The sequence below is a fragment of the Gadus chalcogrammus genome, chromosome 14 (genome assembly GCF_026213295.1).
Source record: "Gadus chalcogrammus isolate NIFS_2021 chromosome 14, NIFS_Gcha_1.0, whole genome shotgun sequence".
Lineage (NCBI taxonomy): Eukaryota > Metazoa > Chordata > Actinopteri > Gadiformes > Gadidae > Gadus > Gadus chalcogrammus.
The window spans coordinates 11,999,301-12,025,913 of record NC_079425.1 but is presented as its reverse complement, the minus strand read 5'-3'; the positions used below and the strand labels follow the sequence as shown (position 1 = coordinate 12,025,913).

Genomic DNA, 26,613 nt, shown 5'->3' with positions numbered 1-26,613 from the left:
GCAAATGTGTCTATTTTCATTTTCACTTACACACACACACATGTACACACACATACATACATGCAAACATAAATGTATTTGTCTCTTTTTGCTTCCAGGTTGGTCTAAGAGACAGAACAGTTAGCCAAGAGAAAAAAAAGCTTTGTCATTACCTCTAGAGAGGAAGGATTTCTTGGCATCTGCTATTTGCTTTGACCTGAAAATGTTCTCAGACACAACATCACATTAAGCGTCTACTCAAGGTTCCCAATCTTCCTAGTCCTCCCTCAATTTCAAATATTTTCATTTGAAAGGTACATTGACACATGAACTGCAGACTTGACAGGCACTTTTTTAAATGAACAAATTTGATTTATTTCACATGGTTGAATCAAATCGATATCAGTGACATATCTCTATCACCAGCTGTGAAAGCAACAGGCCAAGAGACAGATTATTTTGATATGGCACACACACACACACACACAAACATACACACATACGCACTGCACATGCGTAAATATGTAAAGCACATACAACCTAGTGCCTGCACGCACGCACGCACGCACGCACGCACGCACGCACGCACGCACGCACGCACGCACGCACGCACGCACGCACGCACGCACGCACGCACGCACCACGCACACGCACGCACGCACGCACTACGCACACGCACGCACACGCACACACACACACACACACACACACACACACACACACACACACACACACACACACACACACACACACACACACACACACACACACACAAACACACACGGAAACAGTTGACTAGATGACATGTATCTAGATGAAGGCACATAATCCCATTGAAGGTCACAGTAAGGCAGATTCTTAGCACTAAGGAGGGAGTGCAGACTGTAATAATAGCGAAGAGTTACAATCAAAAGTGTGACCAGTCAGCCATTTTCAGTCTCTGTACAGCATGTCTGCAGTCTGGAAGAAAAAGGCGAAAAGGAGGACGTGGAAGAGGAAGGAAGGTGTGGTTACTGATACAGATGTTCCCGCAGTCCTGAAAGACATCTCTTTAGTTTTTATCTTCGTGACCTTTACTTCTACTGCCAGGTCGGGACACTTTCTCCATGTCATTAGCATCTGAGGTCGGAGTGATTTCCCCGGTTGCCAAAACACCTTCCCCTACACAAACAGGCCTTAGAATACCCTTGTTTTATAAATGACGATCGGTCTTCATAAGACATGCATTGTAAAAAGTAAACAGCTCATAAAAATGACTCACACATTGTTAATTAGCTCTGTGAACCACCCCTCATAGACAGCAGCAGCACAAACTCTCAGAGTTGTTTTTGCATTGATTCAAAACAGCAGCATCCTATGTAAATCACAGTTTGATCACTTGCCTCTTGACTGCTTGACACACAAAAAGAAGAAGGAGAAAAATAACAATCTGCACACACAGTATTACCACACTACTTTGTATTCCCCACCTCCACAGATTAGCCTCGGCCAGTAAACGTAATACCCTGTATCCTTCCGTGATACATTTGTGTGGAGCACAGCTTGCGCATTTAAGACAAACCCGTTCTGTTTCATGTTCTTCCTCCGCAATATACATCTGGTCTCTGAGACTTCAAACTATGTCTGAACGATCCCTAGGCACCCTGATTCTCTCCCTTAGCCTTCCTGAGTCCATCCTTTGGCCATTGTGTCGCCTAGACATTAAACATTACAGTGTGTGTGTGCGTGTTTGTGTGTGTGTGTGTGTGTGTGTGTGTGTGTGTGTGTGTGTGTGTGTGTGTGTGTGTGTGTGTGTGTGTGTGTGTGTGTGTGTGTGTGTGTGTGTGTGTGTGTGTGTGTGTGTGTGTGGGGGGAGGGGGGGGTTAAAGGAAGTTTCCCAGCTTAGAGTCATGAAAATCTAAAAGGAAGGAATACTGTACGCTCTCAGGCAGGCTGGCAGATAATCTGAAGACAAGGCGACCGCCATGTCCCAAATATGGTGAGGCACGCGACTGCGATTCACATGGTCACATACAGCATAACCTAGGTCGGCTCTACGGAGGGGCTGAGCTAACAGTGTGCACACAAAGAACTACATACATTTCACTAGGCTCTGAAGTCCATCGCACAGAGAGAGAGAAAGAGAGGGAGAGAGAGGGAGAAAGAGACAGAGACAGAAAGAGAAGGAGAGGGGAACATTTTCAATGCCCAGGTGTTCAGGCACCACAGCTGTTAAGGGCTGTAGGTTAACTTGAGTTTGTGTCCACACAAACACATGTGTGCAAGTGTTTGCATGTATGCATGTATATATGTATGCATGTGTACTGTTGACAACTGTTGATGTTGTTTTCTTCCATATATGTGTATATAAATATCAATACACCTATATATATATAGATATACACATTTATGTTTTTCTCATTATATATTGTTATTTGTAAGAATCCCATCCAGTCCGGCGTGCCCCAGTGGGTTAGGTAAGGGCGTACTCAAACGTCCCCTTCTCCAGCCCCTCGATGCCGTCGGCCCAGTTGGAGGACGGCATGCTGCTGTAGGGGTCAAGCAGGATCCTGAAGCACCTCACGATCAGCAGTCCCAGGAAGACCAGCAGCATGCCCACGAAGGCAAACGCCGTCTTCTGCTCCAGAGTCAGTGAGTGCGCCATCATGTCATTCCCGCTCATGGCAGACAGGGAGTGGTTGTAGTGGACGCTGCACATTGTAAACCGACATCCCCACGCCTCATGTCTCCTCTGATTGGCTCAGGCACCTAGATGTCTGCATGCTACCTGGACAGGACATATACATATGTGTATGCCATTAGATATCGATATATCTTTATATAGATCGATATATCGATAAATATGTTTATATCCATCATCTGTTATATTATGGTTTTATTCAGTGTATGAAATATATATTCAAATTTATCTATTTTTCATATTATCCATATATGAATGTGTATCTTTTGGAACGAGTGTCCTTTGTTGGGGTTCTGTGAACAGTACAGAAAATAACAGCCTCACTGCCTGCGGCTCCCGACGTTGTGCTGCCCTCCTATTGTTTGCCTATGTGCCTGCACATTGTGTTGATGATAATAAAGTTTAATTGAATATTCACTGCAGACAGCAGGAGAAGAGGATAGGAGTATGTATAATAGAGGTAATATACCTAATAAAAAAGTGTCCGATGAGCTGATGAGGCAAAGCAGATAAACGTGATCTAAAAATAGCCTCCCTTGACTATGGTATAAAACATGTGTCCCGGCTTGTCCTCCTGTGTTTCTCTCCTTTGCAGGGAAACAGGTCAGATAAACCAGAGGAACACCGGCATAAAAGGGGAGGAGAGGTACTGCATTATCACAGGTCGGGTCAAAGCATAGAATAAAAGACACCTCTGCAACGGTATCACATTAAATGTTTTTACGGCCACGTATAAAAACACCTTTTAAGTGAAGCTAATGAAGACCGGCACTGATGCATGCTACCTAGTCCATTGCGAAACACCCAAGTGTTGGTATTAAAGGCACAAACCAAAACATCACAGCCAACGATCCATACGTTAAGAAAGAAAAGCACTGTGTACCTGTTGCACGTGAACAGATGCCTGCCAAGGAGTGTAATTCCATTGGGAGACAACGCAGCCATGGAGAACAAGAAATCACAACTCGGGGACAATAATGTAGTCATAAAGCCAGAGATGTTCCCTCTTTCGTCATTCCAAATTGTTCCCGAGTCGGTGCAGCAGGTGGCTGAAGCCAGAGGGAGTGGATTGCTCTGTGTGAGTGTGTGCAGACGGAGAGAGGGACGAACTGACAGCAGGAAAATAGAAAATAAGAGCGATCACAGAAGATTGAGAGGGCAGGAGATGTATGAAGACAGTGTGCATGGGCATTGCTTGCATGTGTGAGGGGAGAGATAGCAAGGCAGAGGAGGAGGAAGGAGCAGAAGGGTGGGGATGATGTAGTCTGCCAACAGGGGGATCGACTGCAATGAGAGAAATGTGTGATGCGGCGGGTTGTGCAGGGGGGGGGGGGGTGAAAGAGAGAGAGAGAGAGGGAGAGAGAGAGAGAGAGAGAGAGAGAGAGAGAGAGAGAGAGAGAGAGAGAGAGAGAGAGAGAGAGAGAGAGAGAGAGAGAGAGAGAGAGATAGAGAGAGAGAGAGAGAGAGAGAGAGAGAGAGACGCAGGCGACTCACCAATGTTATTGTTTCATCCTCATACACCTGTTGCTGCAGCCTCTCCCGCCACACACTTCCCCTGTTTTCTGAGCCCATGTAGCAATATGCACCGAGCTGTCCATGCTGTTGGTGCTGCTTCCACACGTTACAAAGAAACCAAACAAATAGAACATATACAAAGAGAGTGAGACAGACCCAGGGAGAGAGGGAGAGAGAGAGAGAGAGAGAGAGAGAGAGAGAGAGAGAGAGAGAGAGAGAGAGAGAGAGAGAGAGAGAGAGAGAGAGAGAGAGAGAGATAGGGCATACGAGAGGGAAGATCGATTGCGCAAAAGAGATACAGGGAGGGGTGGGTGTGTATGAGTGTGTATGTGTGCGTGTGTGTGTAGTGGGTGGTGGTGAGAGGGTGGGGATCAAGCTGTGATCCTTCTTCTCCGAGAATAAGCTCTCCTCTTCATGCTCATCTACTTGCATGCCTCCTACTCATTATCATTCCTCCTCCCCTATCTCTCACTCCAGGAACGCACAGACACGCGCTGGGTTCCTGCTGCATGGCAACCACTTGTTAGTCGCACTAAGCTGGTCCGCAGACCTGCTCATTCACACCAAGGCTCAGTCAGACACGCCAGGATGGAGGCAGATGCAGCATGTTTTCTCTTTCTGTCCTCCTCTATCTCGTATGCCGTTGACACGTCCACTGGGTTTTTGGCGCACTCCTCGAATACACCCCTCGAGGATGTGAGAGGAATGTCGAGGTTTTAGCCTCAGAGGAGGATCGCTCCCTCTCCTCTCCTTCCTTCCTCTCCTCCGTCCTTCCATCCTTGCTTTCCTACTTCCTGGGCATTGAATGCTGGCGCAATGGTATTGTCAGTAAAGGAGGAAGGAGGGTGGCTCCCACCCCCTTACCTTCCTCCCCATACCTCCTTGCCTCCTCTCTTACGTCCTCCCTTTTCCCGTGTTGGTGGTACAGAAGGGAAGCGATATCCCCCCCCCCCCCCCCCCCCCTGAGGTTGGTTGGTTGGTTTTTTAATTGGCGCAGCTTGCTCTGGTCAAATTGAATTAGCCTTTCAGCTTAAAGGCTCACGACGCCCCGCTCCCCGAGGATGATGAGGCGAAGGGGAGATTGGCACTTAAAGAAACCCCACCATGCTTCCCTCCCTACAGCAGCCGGGACAACAACGACAACAACAGTGCTGGATTGAGGGAGACAAAACTGACCACACTCTAGTTAATGACCAAAGCTATATAAACTGCTTCTATGTCAGTGTAATGCTGTGAAATACGTTTCTTTGAAAATAAATGATTTTGCTCTTTGCGATGTGAACAAGGTCTCAGTGCATGCTGGGTAAGCGTGCATGATTAGGATGTACAGTATATTATCTATGAGGGTACAGCTCCTAGCAGGCTGCTGACAGTTTTATTGCTTATAACCAGATAGGATACTATGTTAATAATACATTTGGTCTTCGCCCAGACATTAAGCCTTAGTGTTTGACTGAGCTAAGTAAAAAAAAATGATATGCACACACTAAAATAAAGTGTTACATTTATTCCAGAAATGTTTAAGAAATGCAAGAGTGATATGCTTACTTGAACCCTAACACAACAATAACACAGAAAAACATCAACTTGCGTCAATGAAAGAATACTATAGCCCTTAAATAAATACGTTAATAATGAAAGCCTCTTCACAGTCGGACATTGGATTAGATGACAGTCCTTAACCCAAATCCATTAAATGACAATTAGCTTGCTGTTTAAAGAGTCTTCATGCTCAGTCACTAGCACAAAGTTTGACCCATGTTGCGTAATGCTATCGATAGGACAATAGGGTAAGGTTTGCCCTACACTTTTTTATTTTTGCTCTCGAGCTAGGCCTGGTTCTAATTGATAGTAACACATAATCCCCTATCAACACTGACACAATCCTGTTCCATGGTGTGCAACAAAAGGAATTTCCATACATCAGAACATGGTAATGCGACATTAGGCCGGATTCCCCTGTAGTAATACTGCAGCAAACACTAATCCTCTTGTGGACTCTATGAAAATGAAATGCAGAGTCCACTGTGAGTTTAATTTCACCTATAAAGAGGATCATAACAAGCTAAAGCAAAAGAGCAGTGAAATGAATGACGGTTTCCTCTAATTAAAAGTATCTTCCAGGAGTGCTGAGCTCTGCTGATTGGTATAGCAGGGGTCAGGAGAGTTGCACGTCATTACACCACCAAGCTGATGTATTCCTATTGCTGTTCATGTTTGATAGCCTTTTCTTTAATCCTTCTTTCCTTGTAAAGCCAACCATGAAATGGGTTACACCCCCTCCTACTTCTTCTTCAGCAGATTTTGGTGTCTGCCCCACCAAGACATTTTAACACAACTTTTTGTCAAACACTATTTTGCAATGGTGAAAGAGACGAGATCATGGGAAAACCACATCATGATAAACTGATTAACTGATTGTGTAAAGAAAGGATTTGTTGTGTTTAGAAGAACACACCGTTATTTATTTATTTTATTAAACCTTTATTTAACCAAGTCTCATTGAGATTAACATCTTTGAGAGAGACTTGGCCAAGAAAGCAGAATCAAAGAAACATTAATTTAGATTTCACACAAACAAACATACAAAAAGCACACTTATCATACAATTGAGTTTGGGGATTTCATAGGAACCGAATTAAACACAGGGACAATCTTCAATACTTCCAGGATCAAGGTCCTCAGTATGGAGCAAAGGGCATCATATGAAATCAGTTCTGACAAATTGTAGGTGTACCTGGAGGGTGTTTCATGCAAAGTGGGATGCATATTGAAAGCTTTCTTTCCGAGCACAATGCGAACATGCGGAACAGACAACTGCAGAACATCCTGCGAGCTCAGGTAATGGTTTTGGCTTCCAAGGAGATATGTACATAAGCAAGTGGAGACCAGATCAAGGGTGGTTTACAAATCAAACTCAACCAATGGGTATAAAAAGTTACAATGGTGGGTTAGATGTTTAGAACCAATGAGAAATCGCAAGGCACAATGATACACATCGACCGCACACATTGGGCAGAAGCACTCATACAACAAGTCATCATCATCTAGTAGAGGCAAGAAGGTTGAAGAAGTGAATTTGTTCTGTCACAATAAAGCGTTCTGGTTCGAGCCATTGCCTAATGGCTGATACTAAAATCCACAACAGGCTACAATATTGATTTATTTGTATTTTCTAACAAATCTATTTTCTAAATAAAGCTTCAAAATATAATATGTATATTTTAATGTCATCATAATGGATAATTATTCTTCATAACATACAAATTCCAAACATTTTTGCAATATAAAGTTAAGTGTAGGCCTACAATAGGTCTAGGATCAAGATGAGAAGTGGATGATTTAATTCAAACTCGAAAGACAACTGTGTTTTAAAATACTACAAAGCAGATTCAAATTACAAATATAACCGCAAGCGGTGATTAACAGGGTCCGAGCAAAATTAAAAGTCAAAAACACACTAATGGAAGATATATAAATATGACATAATTATGAAGGAAAGATGAGGATGAAGATGTTCCACTTAATGCAATACTGTGCCTCAGCTTTCAGGTGTACTGCAGAGCAATGGCCGAATGTCATGTTCAGCTTGTACATAATGCTCTAATCGGGATTCAAACTCTCAACCTAAGGATAACCTGTACAAGGCATTATCCCATTGAGCCACTTATGAACCTGAACTGCAGCCACATTCACATTGACCTGAACTGCAGGTCAAAATGTCTGATTGAGCACACAACATCCAGAAAACTCCAAGCACATATTTCTCAAGTGAATTAAGGGCTTTCTAAAAAGCATATACCTGAAAAATCTTTGAAATTCTGGGGAAATTAAACCTTTGTAGTCAGAAACACTAACGGAAGAAATATAAATATGACAGAGTTAATTATGAAGGAAAAATGGTTAACGAAGAAGTTCCCTTTAATGCCGTACTGGGTCTTGGCAGTCAAATTCTTGGAATCTAATGAGGCGTAATGTTGATTGCCTGATGAATTCTACGTGCTGTTCAATGTTGCGTTTCTTAAATGAGTGGCAATGACAGAATGTAATGTTCAGCTTGTTCATAATGTTCTACTCAGGATTCAAACTCTCAACCTAAGGATCACCAGTACAAGCCATATCCCATTGAGCAATTGACATTCTTGAACTAAGCACACAACATCAAGAAAACTCCAAGGACACATTTCACAAGAGAATTTAGGGGTTTCTTAAAATAGTTAAGATCTATCAATGTGCACGGTAAATGGTAGCCACCTAATGATAGCCGTATGGTAGTTATGCAATAACAAAATGGTCACATAGGCAAATAGGGTTGAGACTGTGGACGTTTGGCTTTTCTAAGAAATTGTTGGAAAAGTAAACATTTTTAGAGCAGAAGACCAGGGTGAAAAAGATGCATCTGATTTTAGAGATTAACATGATGAAAGAATTCTGGTAAGGAGAATTTTTTTAAAAAATAGCGCCACCTGTGGGTGCAGTACCACAATTTGGGTTTATGGGTAGGTATTGGTATCCACCTAACAATAGTCGTATGTTTTTTTTATACAATAACAAAATGGTCATATAAGAAAAATGGGCTAACTACTGTTCCAACTTTATTGGCCATTATTTCTAAAATGGAACTAAATAAAACCAATTCTGTTTGATGATTCTTGTGAAGCTTGGTCTAAGGTTTTATGTGGCTATTTTGTTGAATTTTTGATTATTTTTGTAGTCTGTGAATCATTTTATCATGTTTGGCTATGAAATTGTGTGAAAAGTAAACATTTGTTTTACAGGGTTTTATAGATGCATCTGATTCTAGAGATTAATATTATGAAAGAATTTTGAGTCCAGGTCAATCTGGTGAGGAGAAATAGGACTAATTCATGATTTTTTACAATAGCGCACCCTTTGGGTGCAGTACCTCAGATTTGGGTTCATGGGTAGAGTGGGTTATTGTTGGTAACCAATAAATAACCATAACTGAAAACTTCAAGAGTTTTCGACTTACGGTATAGGCTGCAGTATGACTTTGACAGAATTTGAGGGGAAAAGAAAAACGTTACAGAAACAATAGGGGACCAAGCAGCTTCGCTGCTCGGACCCCTAATTAATAATTCCCTTTCCCACTTAATGTGAAAAACGAAATATTATAGCTATTGTTATACACGGATCGTTCATTCTACATACAGAGTATTAAGTACGTCCAGACGAGGTCTGGACAAATAATGATTTGCAATTTACCAACTAAATGAATGTCCCTGAAGCGAGCGGGAATTTAGCTGGCCACAGCCAGCCACCAAGTCTCGCGTTGGTGGACAAGCTCACCGCTGCAGATTTCAAACTGCGTAGCTACATCATCTTGTATTGTGTATGCTAAACAAATCATGGAGGATCTAAATGATTGTGATTTTCTAACAGAGCAACCAACTGAACAACCGACTGAACAAACTGAGTCCGAATTCGAGAATGTAGTTGAGGAGAACACCAATGGAGTGAAAACGTAACTAAGAATCTTTGTTTTACGTCTGTGTAGATGTTAGCAAACGTTGGCTAAGATGGAGAGTCGTTCAGCTTGCCATTACAGCTAACACTGAGTAACGCAGCTTATACTATCATCGGTGGTGGTCAGCTTGTTGATAAGGCGGTAGTTCGTTTTATTCGCGAAGCTTCAATGAAATGCCCTATTGCCTTGCTTGTAATCGCAAATACGCCAAAATAAATGCCTTTGCTTTAATATACCAGCTAGTCAAATCTCCTAGCCACCGCCATGTTCAGCTACATAGGTATTGTAGGGTTAGCTACGCTAAGCTAATCTAATAACGGGATTTGTTTTATTTTCTGTAAACAACTTTAGTACATTTTTGATGGGACTGTATTTTGATAAACACGTCGTGAGTTAACTTGTATGATCGATAACCCATTAAGAAGCTATATTCTTAATCCAAATAATGTACCTTATGTCCTTCAACACCTTACTGTTACTTGCGGGTGTATGATTGATTCAATTCACTATCGATGGATGCCTATTTTGACACACGGCTCTGTGTACTTTTTAGAGATGGCGAAGAATCCTCAACGCTATCTGATCCGAAGGAGAAGGCGCTTGCGAACAGAAGAGGAAATAGGCACCATCCATACAAAAATGGTGGTGTAGGAGACAAGAAGGGTGGTCAAAGGAACCGGGTGTTCATAAGCAACATTCCGTATGATATGAAGTGGCAGGCAATTAAAGATCTGATGCGTGAGAAAGGTAATCACGCCTGCGCTTAAGGAGCTCCTTCCTCATTTGACTGAACAACTCTTCTTTCTTTCTTATCAGATTGAGCAGGCTGCTAACATCAGTCAGACTTTTCTAACTTTTTGGAAGTACTTGTGAAGATGATTTGGACAAGTAGTCTATGGGTTATAAGTCTATTGGGTTCAATTCACTTTTACGGTTGGACACCCATTTAGTTTGGACTGAAATGTCTGTGAGAAAAGGTAGATTATCTCTGTTTATTTAATGGTATTGTCAGCTCCTAAATGTAACCTCAGACCTGTAGTGGCATCGACTGTTGTACAATTGTGTTGTGTCTTTATAAATGAATGATATGCATTGTCCTTGAACTATGGGGTCTTCGAGAGCCTGTATGAAAGGTGAACGGACCTTTTATGATGAACGTTGCAAACTGCTATGATTGGTATCTCGTTGACCAACTGATCCATGTTGAATTTCCCAGGTTGTCTGTAGCTGGGTTTCAATTTTGGCCGTGACCTGTGATTGTATCAGTGTCCTGCCCAGGAAGGCATGGTGTTGTCTGGTCGGGGCTTGGTCTGGGCTGAATGTTGCTCATGAATTGGTCTTCTCCATCTGTAGCGGCATTGCCAAGGCCAACGGCGACGTGAACGTGGTGACTTAAATCCCTTTTGTTCTCTTGGTATTTTTCCTTTTGTATGTCTCATGTAGTTGGTGAGGTTACATACGTGGAGCTCTTTAAGGATGCAGAAGGAAAGTCAAGGGTAAGTGATGTGGGTGATTCGCTGCAAGAGGTTCTAAAAGCCCCCGGCAGCTTTTTAAAAAAAAAAAGTTAACTGGTGTTGATTGATTATTTTGGGTTTGTCAGTTACCGAACTGGAGGTGGGTTGTGTCACGAGCCTGAACGTTGGCTACAGATGGATACTTCTATTGAAAGGTTGAAGTCTTGTTGATTCTGGAAAACTAGTCTTAACTTATTTGACGGTTAAATCTTTGTTTTGTTGTGGTCATTTCAATTGGTTTCAAAGATTGTCTGTTTGGCTATTTTCCAAAGGGAAATGTGGAGTGTGTGATTCTGGTTTTATTTTTTGATCTTGATTCCTTGCCTCAAAACCTCAAATTACTATCGTTTTTTGTAAGTGCCACATTTCTCGTCTAACAAAAGACTTATTGAACACAAATAACATGCCTTACTCTACAGCTCTAAAGCCACATGAGGTCACAACAAAGATATCTCATTTGTTGCAATATATAAACTGAACCTCCTAACTGAAATTTCTGAACTCTGCATTTTAATATTTGTCTACAACCATCTAATTGTAAACTAAAAGGTTAAATTCTGTTAAGAATGGTGACATGGAGTTTTTTTTTTTAAACATTTCTCTAACACCATTATCTTTCAAGACCAAACAGGTAATCTTCCAAATTCATATTTAATTGAGTGCTTTGCCTAACGTTTTACACATTTATCCCTTTTGCCCTTAAGTTTAAGGAAAAGAATAGAGCTGGCACATCCAGCTCCCAGCCAAACGCAGTGATGTTAAGATTTGGAACTACTTGAAAGCCCATTGAGAAGTGTTTGTTTTCTATGCTGTAAACGTAACATTGTCTTGTTTATCTCCTTCACTGCTGGATGTCACTTTGCTTCCTGCTTAGGGTTGTGGGTGAGTACATATATTATGGTCTCCCATGTATTCTCTTTCTACTCCATTTGTTCTTTGTAACCCATATTCCAAGTGTGTTGGGCTCAACCAGTGCCTGTGCTGTCCTTGCCTCCCCAGTGTGGTGGAGTTCAAAGACGAGGAGTTTGTGAAGAAGGCTGTGGACACCATGAATAAGCATGACCTGAGTGGTAGGCCACTCAACATCAAGGAGGTGTGGACTATTGGACATAATGCATCAAACTCAATGCCGATTTCACACATCAACATAGTTGATGTGTAGTTTATTAGTCCAACGTGTCCCCGTGAACACACTCCCTTCTCCTCATAATCCAGGACCCGGACGGTGAGCATGCCCGCCGGGTGCTGCAGCGCATGGGGGGCATGATGCCGGGTAGCCGTGGGCCCGAAGGAGGCCCAGGCGGGATGAATCTGCCTCCCTCCCTCGCCAACAGCCTCAACATACCACCGGACATCCTCAACGCCATGCAGGCCGGTCGGCTGGGCACCACGGTGTTTGTGGCTAATGTAAGGACACACCCGCACTGCGTCCTCGGCCCTGATCAGAACTAGTCTTGTAAGGTCGCTATTCAATCATGATATGGTGGTGTTGGTTCTTCCCATAGCTGGACTTCAAGGTGGGCTGGAAGAAGCTGAAGGAGGTGTTCGCCATGGCGGGTGTAGTGAAGCGGGCCGACGTGAAGGAGGACAAGGACGGAAAGAGCAGGGGAATGGGAACGGTCACCTTTGAGCAGCCGCTGGAGGCCGTGCAAGCTATATGTATCCTGCAACCCGTTGGCACTTGAGCAACCGTTTAAACGTGCACAAACACTCTTAACAGCAATGCAAGTCTTTATTCCTTAACATTGATTTACAGCCATGTTCAACGGACAGATGCTGTTTGACAGACAGATGCACGTCAAAATGGTACGAGTTGCATTTATCCAGTGATTTACATTTATTTACTGCAAATACCTTATTCCAACTATCAAGACCCAGTCCCAATCGGATCTATTACTTTTTACTTACAAATCAAGTGAATTAAACGTAATATCTGAAATGGAAGTTTTAATTGCAAATTGATGGGTAATATAATCAGTGCATCTCTATCAAAATGTTGTCAATATTATTCAAATCTATAAGAACATGTGTTTGTAGTTTAAAAGTTCTTGCTTCATTTTAGGATGAGAAGTCACTACCGATTGAAGACTTCCGTCAAGTGGAAAAAGCACCTCTGTTGCCACGTAAGTTTGCATCAGTTTCGACACCCACAGCTATCAATACAACCAATGATGTCTTCAAAGGCAAAGACTGTATCATATAAAGTTCTCAATCTATTCTGAAGAAGCTGTCAGGGTTTCCACAGTGCTCTATAAGTGATGGAGGGCAGCCCCTCCAGACAATGCAACCAATTCCCTTTACGCTACAATTGCGTTTTAAAACGACTTATGTCCAATTGAACACGGTTGCAAAATGGAACACATGCAACCAAGTAAAAAAACTGAACATTTGGACTCAAGCGAGCTTTTGTCCTTCTGCTCCATATAAATAAAGAAAATGGGGAATGGAATACTAATTGATAAAACCAAGTGGCTCATTAAATGCAAGAACCTCAAATGCGGATTCTAATTCAGGGCAAATAATAGATTTCTATATTTTGGGGGGATTTAATAGCAGAACTACGTAATGCAAATAAATGTATGCACAACTACGAGGTTTCTTGACCAAGCTGCTGTCAGAATCCAACGCTGACATGGGACCACAAAGTACCTTTACAAACTGCAACTACAGGCAGAGGGTTGACTCTGTTAAGGTGTCATGGAGCACATGGAAAAGCTTTCAGGATGGCCCATTGACGCACTGATTTCCCTGTGATCCATAGAAGAAAAGTTGATTTACCCGCCAACCCCCAAAATCGATCAGTACATGGGGTTTTAAATTGTAACAGGATTTTCTCAAAATATTTGAACCAGTTATCAACTGATTGCAATAATGTAAACACACAAAGGCAAACCGATGCCAAGAGGAAGAAAACAATTTTGTCAAGTTTTGAATGGATTCAGTATCATAGAATATAAGAATTGTGATTCTTGCATGGATTGTTTTTCTTATTTTATTCTACATACCGTCAATTTATTGTCTACTTAATCTTCAGCTGTTCTCCCTCTCTGCTCATCCTGTTTGCAGGGGGTCTTGGGGGCATTGGGATGGGCCTGGGACCAGGTGGGCAGCCTATCAATGCAAACACTGTTGGTGGAGGTGGAGGTGGAGGCATGGGCTCCATGGGGCCTGGAGGTCAGTACCTAGACGTCTACAACTGTGCAATTAATTACACAGACAGTCAATTTATCAACCGTTGTCCCATTATGTGCAGTCCAATGTGCTATTTAGGCTCATCCACTCACTGCAGTTATCTTTTTTTCTCTTCCACTGTCATGTATGTTGAATGTCATAGCATGTGTGTTGAACAATGCTGACACGCCTGTTGTCTCCCTTTTAGGTATGGACGGTCCTGGGTTCAGCGGTATGAACAGACTGGGCGGAGGTATGATTATTTTCTTTAGTTTGAGACTGCTTTTCCTTTGTTCTCTCAGTGCATCCGTCCAGCTGTCCCTTATTTTGCTGCACTATGCATTTATATGTGTTGCTGGCCTCCCACAGGAATGGGTGGTGGTGGTGGTGGAGGCTTCGGGGGCATGGATAATATGGGCAACATGGGACATGGCATGACACCCATGGGCCGAATGGGAGGTAAAAATGGGAGGAAATGTACTATATTCTTTAAACAATGTGTTCTCGCCTGCTAGAAGCACGGACTGAAGAATGCTAGACAGTCTGTTTATTTTTATTTTTTTATCTGTTAAATTTTATAATTTTTCTTTCCCATTTTCTCTTGACTAATGAATACATGTTCTCATCGTCAGGAATGGGTGGTATGGACTTTGGACGCAATGACATGCAGATGAACCAGGGATTCGGGAATTCCTTTGGAACAATGGGTACGTGCTGGTTTGTTCCTGACTACCTCACCATCATCCCCTCTTCAATTACTGTTGCTGCCTCTATTATTGGGCCAGTGTTCTTGGCGGTATATTATAATTGGATGCTTCTTCCCTTGCTTTCAATTCTGATTGGCTGCGTGTTCTGTTGTGTTTTCTAACTGGATGCATGCTGGCATGCTTTCTCTCCTCAGCAGGTGGTTATGGTGGAGGCATGGGGAATGCAGGCATGGGTCAAATGGGCACTGGAATAGGTACATCACTCATTCCATCCCATCTCCCCAGCCCTTGTTTCTTTCCGTTTCTACACTTCCCCTTTTGATTAATCATCAGTTCAGCCTACCTAATCGGACGCTAAAGTGGATACATGCTAGTGACGTGCATAACTATTGCCCATCACAATCGTTGTTTGTTTTTAAATGAATAACAAACTGTATATTTAGCCAAATATCTGTAAGGCAAAAGGTGTCACACAATTATAAAGTGCAACTGATGAATGCTTCATTTAGACCGGCATGTTTTAACGCATATAAACCATGCCACAGCTATAGCATCATCCTCAGAAGTTACCATGGCTACTAGAAAGCACTTTTTTTTTTTTTTCCTATGGTTCAAATCAAAATCAGTTTAGTATTGCTGTAAACCACGTCTTGCTGCTTGCATGCCTATAATTGAAGCAAAGGTCCTGCGGTATAGCATGGTTTCCTTTTTAATTATATATATTTTTTTATTGTATACTTTATCCGTAATCTCAAGATAAGTGACGTGTATGAGATGTATTGTGAATCCCTTTACTGTGAATGGAGAATATTGTAAACATGAAATATTAATGCAATCATTGCATTTGTAAATGATGAATCGGCCTACCGCGCCCTTATCTGAACCCTATAGTGCCTGTTACGATGCAATAGACTTTCTACATGTTTAGTGATAAACGATGGATAATAAAGATAATAATTTGTCTATAACAAGTCGTTACACAAATCAAAATGGTGGAGTATTAATGGTGTGGTCGGTGTATGTTTTGAATTGCAGGTGGTGGGATGGGCAACATGGCCATGGGCTCTGGTGTTAACCGCATGGGCATGGCTGGGATGGACATGAGCCGGGGCTTCGGGGGCTTCGGAGGGGCCGGCCGGGGCGGAGCACACATGGGCGGAGCCATGTCCGACCGCGTCTCCGGGGCCAAGGGAGGCTGTGTGATATTTGTGAGAAATGTAAGTGCAGGAATGTCCTCCGGCTGCAAGCCTGAAACATATCCTCTGCCAACTTGATTTTATGTCTGCGGAAGCTACTCCCTCATTTTTGTATATATATATATTTTTTTTTCTTTGTACTAAATCCCCGTAATCACAAGTCTTCTTCGTCCCACAGCTCTCCTATGACCTCAATTGGCAGAAGCTGAAAGAGAGCTTCAGCCACTGTGGTAGGTCTCTTCATGGATTATAAACTGCTTATTTAATTCCAAAGCTATATTATTTACTTTTATATATTTAGTAAAAGAAAAAGTCCAAACTCCACCGATGAGTTCAACAGACGGTTGGAAAACCGCTACATCTTCTGTTTGGGGGATTACAGGATTCAGTTAAACTCCTCCTGCATGTCTCTGGTGTGACCCGCAGGCCAGGTGATGTTCGCAGACGTCAAGATGGAGAACGGCCGGTCCAAAGGCTGCGGCACAGTGAGGTTCGACTCCCCGGAGGGCGCAGAGCAGGCCTGCAGGATGATGAATGGAACCAAAATCAACGGCCGAGAGGTGGACGTCCGCATAGACCGCAACGTCTAGACGCCACGATTACACAACCCCCCCCTCCCCCCCACGGCAGCGACACAGGGTCCTTGCTCGCCAAATCTTTTTCGTTTTGTTTTAGAAACACTTTTAATTCCATATTTTCATGTCTACCCTGTCACAACATGTTGGTTGTTAATTAAATCTGTTTGTTCTTTATTTTATCTTTTTTGTAAACCCCCCCATTTTCTTTCCGGTAGTTTGGTTGAATAAAGAAACTTTTTAATTTTTAAGTCTGCCTATTGTCTACCTACTTGTATAAATAAAGTGTTTTGGGACGATTCCATTGAACATACAATTTATTGCCTACCCTGCAATACGACATTGGCATAGTTATATATTTGGTTAATTTTTGATTAAAGAGGTAAACAATTTAAATCAAGTTTAAATATTTTATTTCCTGAGTTTGGTCATTAAATTTAAGGTTAATTTAACTGACCTTATGCCACTGCTTCAAACACGCATTTCATGGTCATGTCCAAGTCTTCAGCATTCATATGAACAGCCATGGTACCCCAGAAGGTATTTCAGAACGTGTATTAACAGTTGGTGTGTGCTGGTTCTTGGCAATCATAGAAAACACTTTAAACAAGACCAGTGGGGATGAGGGACCATTCGTTGTAGTAGACGACCCTCTGCCTTCAACAACAGCTTGAAGCTTACTTTGGTTCTATGAGGTATCAATCGATAGAGTTCAGCTCATGCGGGGTGTTTCACATATCAGTCGCTGCACAGTCGGATTGGGTTATTCCCGATGATTCCCAGTTCATACAGGATTGCCACAGTTGCAAACACGATGTAGCAGAAGAGGGATACTATGCCAAGCTTCCAGTCTAGCTTCCATCCATTGATATGGACTGCTACAAAGAGGAAGACTATGGACAGTAGAAGTGTGAAGGAAATGAAGAGCAGCCCCGTGCTGTTGACCTCCACAGGGTTTTCGGTGTCCACAAATGCTGTTTTAATGAACCAGGGCAGGCCCAGGCATAGCATGTCGAACACATTGGAGCCCACGATGTTTGACATGGCCATGTCTGCTTTTCCTGAAGGAAGAAATGAAAATGCATTTAAATGATTGACATTCTGTCTATAAAGGAAGTAAATAAACCTTATTTATTATTTGAGAATCACAAAAATGCAGGTTTTTGCTGTCAATACTGATCCCTTCACAACACACGCGATTCAAAAGCTTTGTTTGAAGGACAAGGTTTTTGTCTGCCAAATAAACTGCAAACTAGCCACTCCCTCTGATAACCTCTTCCATGCCAGTAAGTTGTACTCAAGCCTGTACTATATACTAGTACTTATAAGTTGGTGTAACTCGCAACCTAGATCAAATTAGGTTCCACTGGATATTCTCAATTATTTGTATTTATTCATTAATTCAACAAACAAACTCAAGGCCAGCTCTCCTTTTCGAATTGTTGTTGCAATGATCAAAATCACACCTTTGGACTCTGACCTCACACATGTAAATCATTGATAAGCTTATCAGGATATTTTTATTTAGGATCGTGAAGGTCACCGCACCACACTTGAAATGTTGTATTTGATTACTAGACTCCGCCATTAGCCTATTTTTGTTTAAATAGGGTGTATCTTATAATTTCTTTACATTTTTCTGAAGAGAAAATAATGGAAGAATTTAAAATGTGGTTACCTTCTCTGGCCACCATTACACTCGCTATGGTATCCGGTATGCTGGTCCCTGCTGCCAGAAGAGTCAGACCCATAACTGTGTCCGGGATGCCCAGTGTCTCTCCTGTATGGGGAAGGAAATCCTGTTAGAAGCAACCAGGAACAAACAACATCCGAGCTGAGAATTACTTATCTTCTTTTGATAGAAGATATTAGTATTTGTATTTCTTCTATATACATCTAATGCACCATTATATGTAAGCCCTATAGATAGGCTCACTGGATATGTTGGCGGTGCCTCGACTCAAGAAATGCAATAGGAATACTATAAGGCCCTCAAAATGCCGTAATTCTATCAAATTAGTTATATTGAGCTTTTGATGTGTCCAGTTCACTTTCAGCTGACGTACCCATTTGTGTTCATAAAAGCTGTATCCTCAGGACAGTATAGTATTCTCCATGGTAACAAATATCATACACCTCACCTCGCAATCACAGACCACACACACACACACACACACACACACACACACACACACACACACACACACACACATACACATTCTTGAATGCATTCTGCAAAGCTTTCTTCTAAATTGTACGCTAGGAATTAGGATTAAGCAGGATTAGTTAGCTATGTTCTGTCTGAATATGGCCTTTGGCTGCAGAGGGTTCATAACTTTACAGGAAATACCTGAAGCACTTGTAACCAATCACATACATTAATGGAAATATAGCAATATAGGATTAATCACAAGATCACCAATGATATTTTCTTTACATTTGTATGCTGTACTAATTAACACTGTTTAAACATACAGTATGCAGCAGGTTACACATGTGATCTCGTTCTCACTCACTTTCACTTTCACACACACAGATACACATGCACAAACACAAACGCACACACACACACACACACACACACACACACACACACACACACACACACACACACACACACACACACACACACAGAGGGGGGGGGGGGGGGTGGTACCTGGCCCATCCCGTGCCTGACCCTTCATGAGGTCTGATTCTCATGTGAGGACCTTTACAATCACTCTGCCATAATAATCCTATTATACTGGAGGTCACATGATGCAGCTGTACCCCACATGCCGCAGCAAACACACACTGACACACACACACACACACACACACACACACACACACACACACACACACACACACACACACACACACACACACACACACACACACACACACACACACACACACAGACACACACACACACACACACACACGTCCATGTGTGTGTATACAGTCACACTCTTCTCCCACATGACTGTTTTGCCCTAGAGGGGGACATGCAAGGCTCTAATTCTACTCCTGGGACTGTCTGAGAGCAATAACACGCACACGCACACACACACACACACGCACACACAAAGTCAAAGGTATCCCAGGAATTACCCAGCAGACCCACATGTGATTCTGCAAACAATATTTTTTGCTCTCACTCATAATCCATCGACATAGTTCCCTATCTGGCCTGGAATAGTGCCTCACACTTAGGTCCACTAAAAGAAAGCCAAGATAAGTAACGATGCGTGGACTTTTATTCCCACTGTTGAAACCATTTGCAGTTACCAAATTAAGTTTTAAATCATGCCATTAATAAACAACGTATTTACCAACGATGGTGACCATCCACACCAGGATGTATGTGAAGGCAGAGATCCAGACAGCTGACATGAGGAAGGTCACCATGAACCACTTCTTCCAGAACCTTCTCCGGCAGTCAGGTATGGTCAGGAAAAGCAGAGCGATGAGTGGCAGAGAAAGAACCCAGAAGATCCGTTTCACATCGCTCTCAGGCACCGCAAATACACTCTTGTTAGGCTCTGGGGACACCAAATACACAGAAAACACATATCAGAATGCTTGATTATGTGTGTGCAGTATTAAGACTAGTAATATTAGGATTTGGCTTAGTGTATGCTTCTTTAATATGAATTAATTTGTTTTTGAGTGTTTGTGTATGTGTGTAAATGTGCATGACCAGGTATGGATGAATGTATGTGTGTGTGTGTGTGTGTGTGTGTGTGTGTGTGTGTGTGTGTGTGTGTGTGTGTGTGTGCCTGTGTAGTGTGTAGTGTCTGTTTGTGTGTGGAGTGTGTGACAGCATTATATGTTGGTTGACTCTGGAGGGATGGGCAGTGGTCGTGGTAATGTCATGGCAGTGGTAGACTCCGATGTGGTTCAGGACCCCACCAAGGTGTGCAGTCCAGGAGCCAGGGTGTGTGTGTTGCTTCTGAAAGCCACCGGAGACCCGGCGACTCCTCCAGTTACCTTCGGGGATTTCGTTGAGGCCGTGCAGGCTGAGCGACAGGTGAGAGTAGCCAGAGTCATCCTGGAAGATCCCGCTGTCGGTCCGCGACCGGTTGTTGGCCCTCAGGCTGGTGTCGAAGCCCATCAGGGGCCGGGCCTCGTCGGGCCCCCCGGCATTCTTCCCCAGACAGGTGCAGCAGGGGCTGAAGCGACGCAGGACGAACTCGCTGATGCGCAGGTCGAAGCACAGCACCACGATGTAGACGGCGTACACCAGCAGCAGACAGGCCGCGTCGTACCTGCGTCACACACGCACCGTGTTAACGCGGGAGGTCGGGAGGCCATGTGGAAGGCCACACATAATGGAACGTCATTCTCGATAATAGAAACATGGATGGGTTGGCGGAACATGTGCTGTACAGTAAACTAGTAGCATATTATGAGTTATGAGTGCCTCACCAGTACACTTTGTTATCAGAGATGATGGCGATCACAGCGGAGACACTGATAGCATAAGCCAGGCAGTCTCTGAACATCGGCCAGCAAGTCAGACGGCCCACCTGATGTACCAGGAAGAGACATGAGAAAATACACGTTGACCGCGGTGTGCTTTCTGGTTTTCTTCCAATAAGCATGTTTTGATGTGAGTGAATGTGTGTGTGTGTGTGTGTGTGTGTGTGTGTGTGTGTGTGTGTGTGTGTGTGTGTGTGTGTGTGTGTGTGTGTGTGTGTGTGTGTGTGTGTGTGTGTGTGAAAGCATACCATAGAGGTCAGTAGTCCGCATGCAGCACAGATTCCTAGGAGGTTGTAAACGGCTGATCCAACAATAGTGCTCACTCCGATATCTCCCTTTGTGACAAACACCCCTGACACACACAAATAAACACACACAAGCACACACACACACACACACACACGCACACGCACACACACACACACACACACACACACACACACACACACACACACACACACACACACACACACACACACACACACACATAAGCATGAATTAGACATCATTAGTAACAATGACTTTAACAAGGCGTTAAATGGAACTGCATTAAAAGCACAGCTGGTGCCTGTCTTTGCGTTATCATGTCGGCTAAGTAATTGTACTACTGTTAGAATGATTGGGGTTGTACAACATCCAGCATGGTTGTCCTGTTACCTAAAAAGGCTGTGACCAATTCAGGTGCAGAGCTCCCAGCTGCCATGAAGGTAGCTCCAGCTACGTCCTGAGACAGTCCTAGGCCTGGTTCCGAAAAAATACATGTTACATATAAATAGATAGTATAGCGCATTTTATATTATAATATGTAGCCTATATTCATATATTCAAAATAACTGAATTAAAATAATATTTTGGAAGTTGAGACACAATTTAAAAATCTATATTTTTTAACTTGGACCATTGAGGGATTCATATGCCTTCATAATATTTTCATAACAAAGCTCAGCTCTCATCATTCTCAACAATTTTCTTTCATTGACTTTTCTTTCATAATGCATGGCTTTATTTAAGCAACACTTACGTTCACTTATGACCTCCAGAGATGGTAGAAAGTAATCGTCACACACGATAGCGACCGCCAGAAACATGTAGAAAATGATCATAAAGTAGATGACAAGTCCCCCATCTTTTCTCTCTCGGGCAGTAAAGAAACCGTCGGGGAACTCGGAGGACTGCGGTGGAACACATTCCGTCTCATTATCTGTAAATAGTCCAAAATAAATAAATAAACAGAAACACGGCTGATGTTGTAAATTAACCAATATAATCGGTTGCTGATAAAGTAGGACTACAACAATGTTGTTTGGGGTGTACTCTGTTTGGCAAATTACACACAATTTCATGCAATTACCGCATTGGTTTAGCAAGCATTTAAGATCCAATCGATTATTCACCCTAATTATCACAGAGGTCTTACCAAGAGCCCGGCGGATCCGTGCAGAATGGGACGACTGTTTTGCTGTCGTAGCAGTGAATGAAATAAGATGAACAATGCAATACAAAAATACAACTAGCCCGAGAAAATATGGTATAAAATCCTTTCTTTTCTTTTTGTGCATAGCTGAGGTCGTACTCATTGTCTTTTGAGTACAAAATGTGACAAGTATTAAATGAGAGTAGCCTAATTAATCAGAAGTAATATGCCTTCCAAATATTGTTCTGTTTTCTGGGTAGACCTATGCAATTCAATTCCGTGTATACACTGCATCGATCATGACACTACACTACAAAGTAAAGAAAGGAATAAATAGGGGGATAGAAAGCATCTTGTAAGGACTGCCATGCCCAGAATGGGGGATCACGAGATTCACTCATTCCACTCGACTTGGAAAGACTTTCAGCCTGGGGTGGTGTGGGAGGCCTGTTAGGTAATGGGTTCAAATGCATGAAATCACAGGATGGGAGGATTATAAACATGGATGTTTGAAACAATGAATGGGCCTTCATAGTCTCTCAAGCGTTTTTCTTGAATTATAAAGTAGACCTAGCCTTATAACCTTTTCAAAACAATTCGGTAAAAGGCCATTGGCCTAGGCCTAATTATATTTACCTAATTGTTTAATGTTATTGAGGCAAAACGAATGACGCAAATATAAATTCGAACCTTAACCACAACAGTTGCCATATATTTCAACTTTGTTAATCGTGATATTTTTCAGCGAATCGAGATTTTAGTGGTGGTGGCTTGGTTGCGGTGGTGGTTGCGGGGGTCGTTGTGCGAAATATGTTTGGGCATGCCCTACCGTCGAGTTCACCAACTCATGTTGTTCTAATGCTCTCACTAAAACCCCCAAATGGAAGAGCATCTTTAAGCGCCCTGGTGCCCCTACACGAACAATATCATCAGTAGGCCTTCGATGAGACAATGAAAGCAAAAAAGGTAAGATATCTTCATAAATATTGGTAGTTGTCTGCAGCGGTAAAGTTCTTGACTTATAAACCAAAAGTCTTAGGCCAACGTCTTAAAAAGGCATCTGAATATAAACAAAAGTTACTATGGTGTCATGATGTTTCAAGGTTTGATTGGCATTGGATGTTTGTGTTTTCGTGCGTGTGTATGCGTGTTTTATAACAGGCTCTATGGCAAATTCTAGTTTGAAATGGGGGCACACACTCACTGTGGTGAATAGCCTATGCATGATGATAGCAGAATGAACAGGGTTTGGTAATATACTGGGTGTATAGGACTAAGGAGCAGGCTGCCACATTGTTGGGTTTTGTTGTGTCTCGTCTGGAAGGAAAATGTGAAAATAATAAAAGTAGGCCTAGTACTTTGATACAAATGAACATCTTGTTGTAAAATCCCAGCCTGATGTGTTTATTTACATCTGGATATTATTGGCTGGAAATATGATGTTATAGGTTATCGTCATTTGACCAACAACTTGGGTTTTGCGGCTGTTTAAGTGCATAATTTAAAGGCCGATCTGACCCAAAGCAGAATTATTTTGGGTATTATTGTAGAGTTGTTCTCCAGCTCTATGGCAATTGCTGCGGTGTTCTTCAGCAAGGCATGCTCATGCTGATGTTCCAGGTGGATGTTGCTTACAGTGGGTGAAGATCTGGAGTGCACGTTAGAAGTCGTTATAGACCGATAACCTCCTCTAGTGAGTACGTAAGTGAAGCTTTGTATCATTTCTAAATCTGTATGATTTATTTAGACACTGATTATATGAGAGGCATACTGGTCTTGTTCATGTCTAATCATACGTTGCTGAACAGCGCCTCCATGTGTAGATTATATATATTGGGTAGGAAAAGGGGTGTGGGATTTTTTCTTCATTGTCTTTGCTCATACAGTTTCCATTAATGTTTATTATTCAATAATATATTGATATGCTATTAATCACCCAACCAGAATAGAATTGGTACTGAAAATTACTAGTTGAAAATAAATTCACAGAGAGTGCAGTTATATTCCCAACTCTAGAGTAGGTTGGAGGAATTAAGTGCCTAAATACAGTCACATTGTAGACAATGAATGTCAACATTTTCTAAAATAATAAGACTTTCAATATTAAATATAAATATTAAATATTAATTGTCTTAGTTAGTGTTTGTTAATTGTTAACTTGGCCTATTATATTGATAAGAAGAGAATAAAGATCAATAAAAGGAACAAATAAATAATCAGTTAGTCTCCCAATCACTCGGGTGCCAGCTAGGGTGGCTAGACATTATACGATAAGATACGATGCAAATTTATCAATGCCCCGTAGAAATTGCTTTGTTGCAATAGCCCAGCAGCAGTGGGAAAACACAGGAATACAATATTCCTGTGGAAAAAAAAGAAATACAATACAATAAGAATACAAAGTACTAATACAAACAAAAGTATATGCTAAGGGAAAATGCTAAACGAAATGCTAAAAGTAAGGAGAAGACACGACAAACAGAACAAACTACAACAAATAGGGCAAACAAAATAGACGGTATAAACAGTATAAATTATAAATTATAAAAGTGTAAAGCATAAAGTGTAAATTATAAAGTGCAAATGCAATGTTTATCAAGATTCATTGTAAACAAAGAGAAAAAGTAGTCCAGTGATCAAGTATACACACACACACACACACACACACACACACACACACACACACACACACACACACACACACACACACACACACACACACACACACACACACACACACACACACACACACACACATACACACACACACACACACATACCAACTGCACGTACATATATACACGTATGTATATATAATATATCTATATATACACATACACATAAACACACACATACTACATACATTCATATATATACACATTATATATACATACAGTCAGGTCCATTAATATTGGGACATCGACACAATTCTAATCTTTTTGGCTCTATACACCATCACAATGGATTTGAAATGAGGCGAACAAGATGTGCTTTAACTACAGACTTTCAGCTTTAATTTGAAGATATTAACATCCAAATCAGGTGAACGGTGTAGGAATAACAACAGTTTGTATATGTGCCTCCCACTTTTTAAGGGACCAAAAGTAATGGGACTAATTAACAATCATAACTCAAACTTTCACTTTTTAATACTTGGTCGCAAATCCTTTGCAGTCAATTACAGCCTGAAGTCTGGAACGCATAGACATCACCAGACGCTGGTTTTCATTCCTGGCGATGCTCTGCCAGGCCTCTACTGCAACTGTATTCAGTTCCTGCTTGTTCTTGGGGCATTTTCCCTTCAGTTTGGTCTTCAGCAAGTGAAATGCATGCTCAATCGGATTCAGGTCAGGTGATTGACTTTGCCATTGCATAACATTTCACTTCTTTGCCTTAAAAAACTCTTTGGTTGCTTTTCGCAGTATGCTTCGGGTCATTGTCCATCTGCACTGTGAAATGCCGTCCTATGAGTTCTGAAACATTTGGCTGAATATGAGCAGATAATATTGCCCGAAACACTTCAGAATTCATCCTGCTGCTTTCGTCAGCAGTCACATCATCAATAAATACAAGGGAACCAGTTCCATTGGCATACATGATGCCCACGCCATGACACTAACACCACCATGCTCCACTGATGATGAGGTGGTATACTTTGGATCATGAGCATTTCCTTTCCTTCTCCATACTCTTCTCTTCCCATCACTCTGGTACAAGTAGTAGATCTTTGTCTCATCTGTACATAGGATGTGGTTCCAGAACTGTGAAGGCCTTTTTAGATATTGTTTGGCGAACTCTCATCTGGCCTTCCTGTTTTTGAGGCTCACCAATGGTTTACATGTTGTGGTGAACCCTCTGTATTCACTCTGGTGAAGTCTTCTCTTGATTGTTGACTCTGACACACATACAG

At 42.1% G+C, this 26,613-nt stretch overlaps 3 protein-coding genes across 5 annotated transcripts; 1 reads left to right on the top strand and 2 right to left on the bottom strand.

Annotated features, from left to right (window-relative positions):
- Positions 1-2,431: 2,431 nt before the first annotated feature.
- On the bottom strand, positions 2,432-2,677 carry ctxn2 (cortexin 2). The gene has a single exon (XM_056608674.1). It carries the CDS (start codon positions 2,675-2,677, stop codon positions 2,432-2,434), a length of 246 nt encoding a protein of 81 aa, XP_056464649.1.
- Positions 2,678-9,444: 6,767 nt separating this feature from the next.
- Positions 9,445-17,853, top strand: myef2 (myelin expression factor 2). 3 transcript variants are annotated; one of them, XM_056607952.1, is made up of 17 exons: positions 9,445-9,659; positions 10,216-10,409; positions 11,106-11,158; positions 12,051-12,058; positions 12,176-12,269; positions 12,392-12,583; positions 12,682-12,835; positions 12,933-12,982; positions 13,239-13,299; positions 14,243-14,350; positions 14,556-14,600; positions 14,717-14,806; positions 14,980-15,054; positions 15,249-15,308; positions 16,090-16,271; positions 16,429-16,480; positions 16,677-17,822. In XM_056607952.1, the coding sequence occupies exons 1-17, from the start codon at positions 9,544-9,546 to the stop codon at positions 16,838-16,840; spliced, it is 1,698 nt and encodes a 565-aa protein (XP_056463927.1). In that variant the 5' UTR covers positions 9,445-9,543; the 3' UTR covers positions 16,841-17,822. The 3 variants fall into 3 exon arrangements, with proteins under 3 accessions (XP_056463927.1, XP_056463925.1, XP_056463926.1); XM_056607950.1 differs by lacking the exons at positions 9,445-9,659; positions 10,216-10,409; positions 11,106-11,158 and having other exon boundaries at positions 11,241-12,269; positions 15,252-15,308; positions 16,677-17,853; XM_056607951.1 differs by lacking the exons at positions 9,445-9,659; positions 10,216-10,409; positions 11,106-11,158; positions 15,249-15,308 and having other exon boundaries at positions 11,241-12,269; positions 16,677-17,853.
- slc24a5 (solute carrier family 24 member 5) lies at positions 17,229-23,088 on the bottom strand. Its single transcript, XM_056607949.1, has 9 exons — positions 22,707-23,088; positions 22,311-22,490; positions 21,947-22,030; positions 21,538-21,641; positions 21,236-21,336; positions 20,798-21,075; positions 20,140-20,349; positions 18,504-18,605; positions 17,229-17,886 (listed from the first exon to the last, which is right to left on the bottom strand). The coding sequence occupies exons 1-9, from the start codon at positions 22,864-22,866 to the stop codon at positions 17,564-17,566; spliced, it is 1,542 nt and encodes a 513-aa protein (XP_056463924.1). The 5' UTR covers positions 22,867-23,088; the 3' UTR covers positions 17,229-17,563.
- Between the last annotated feature and the right edge of the window lie 3,525 nt (positions 23,089-26,613).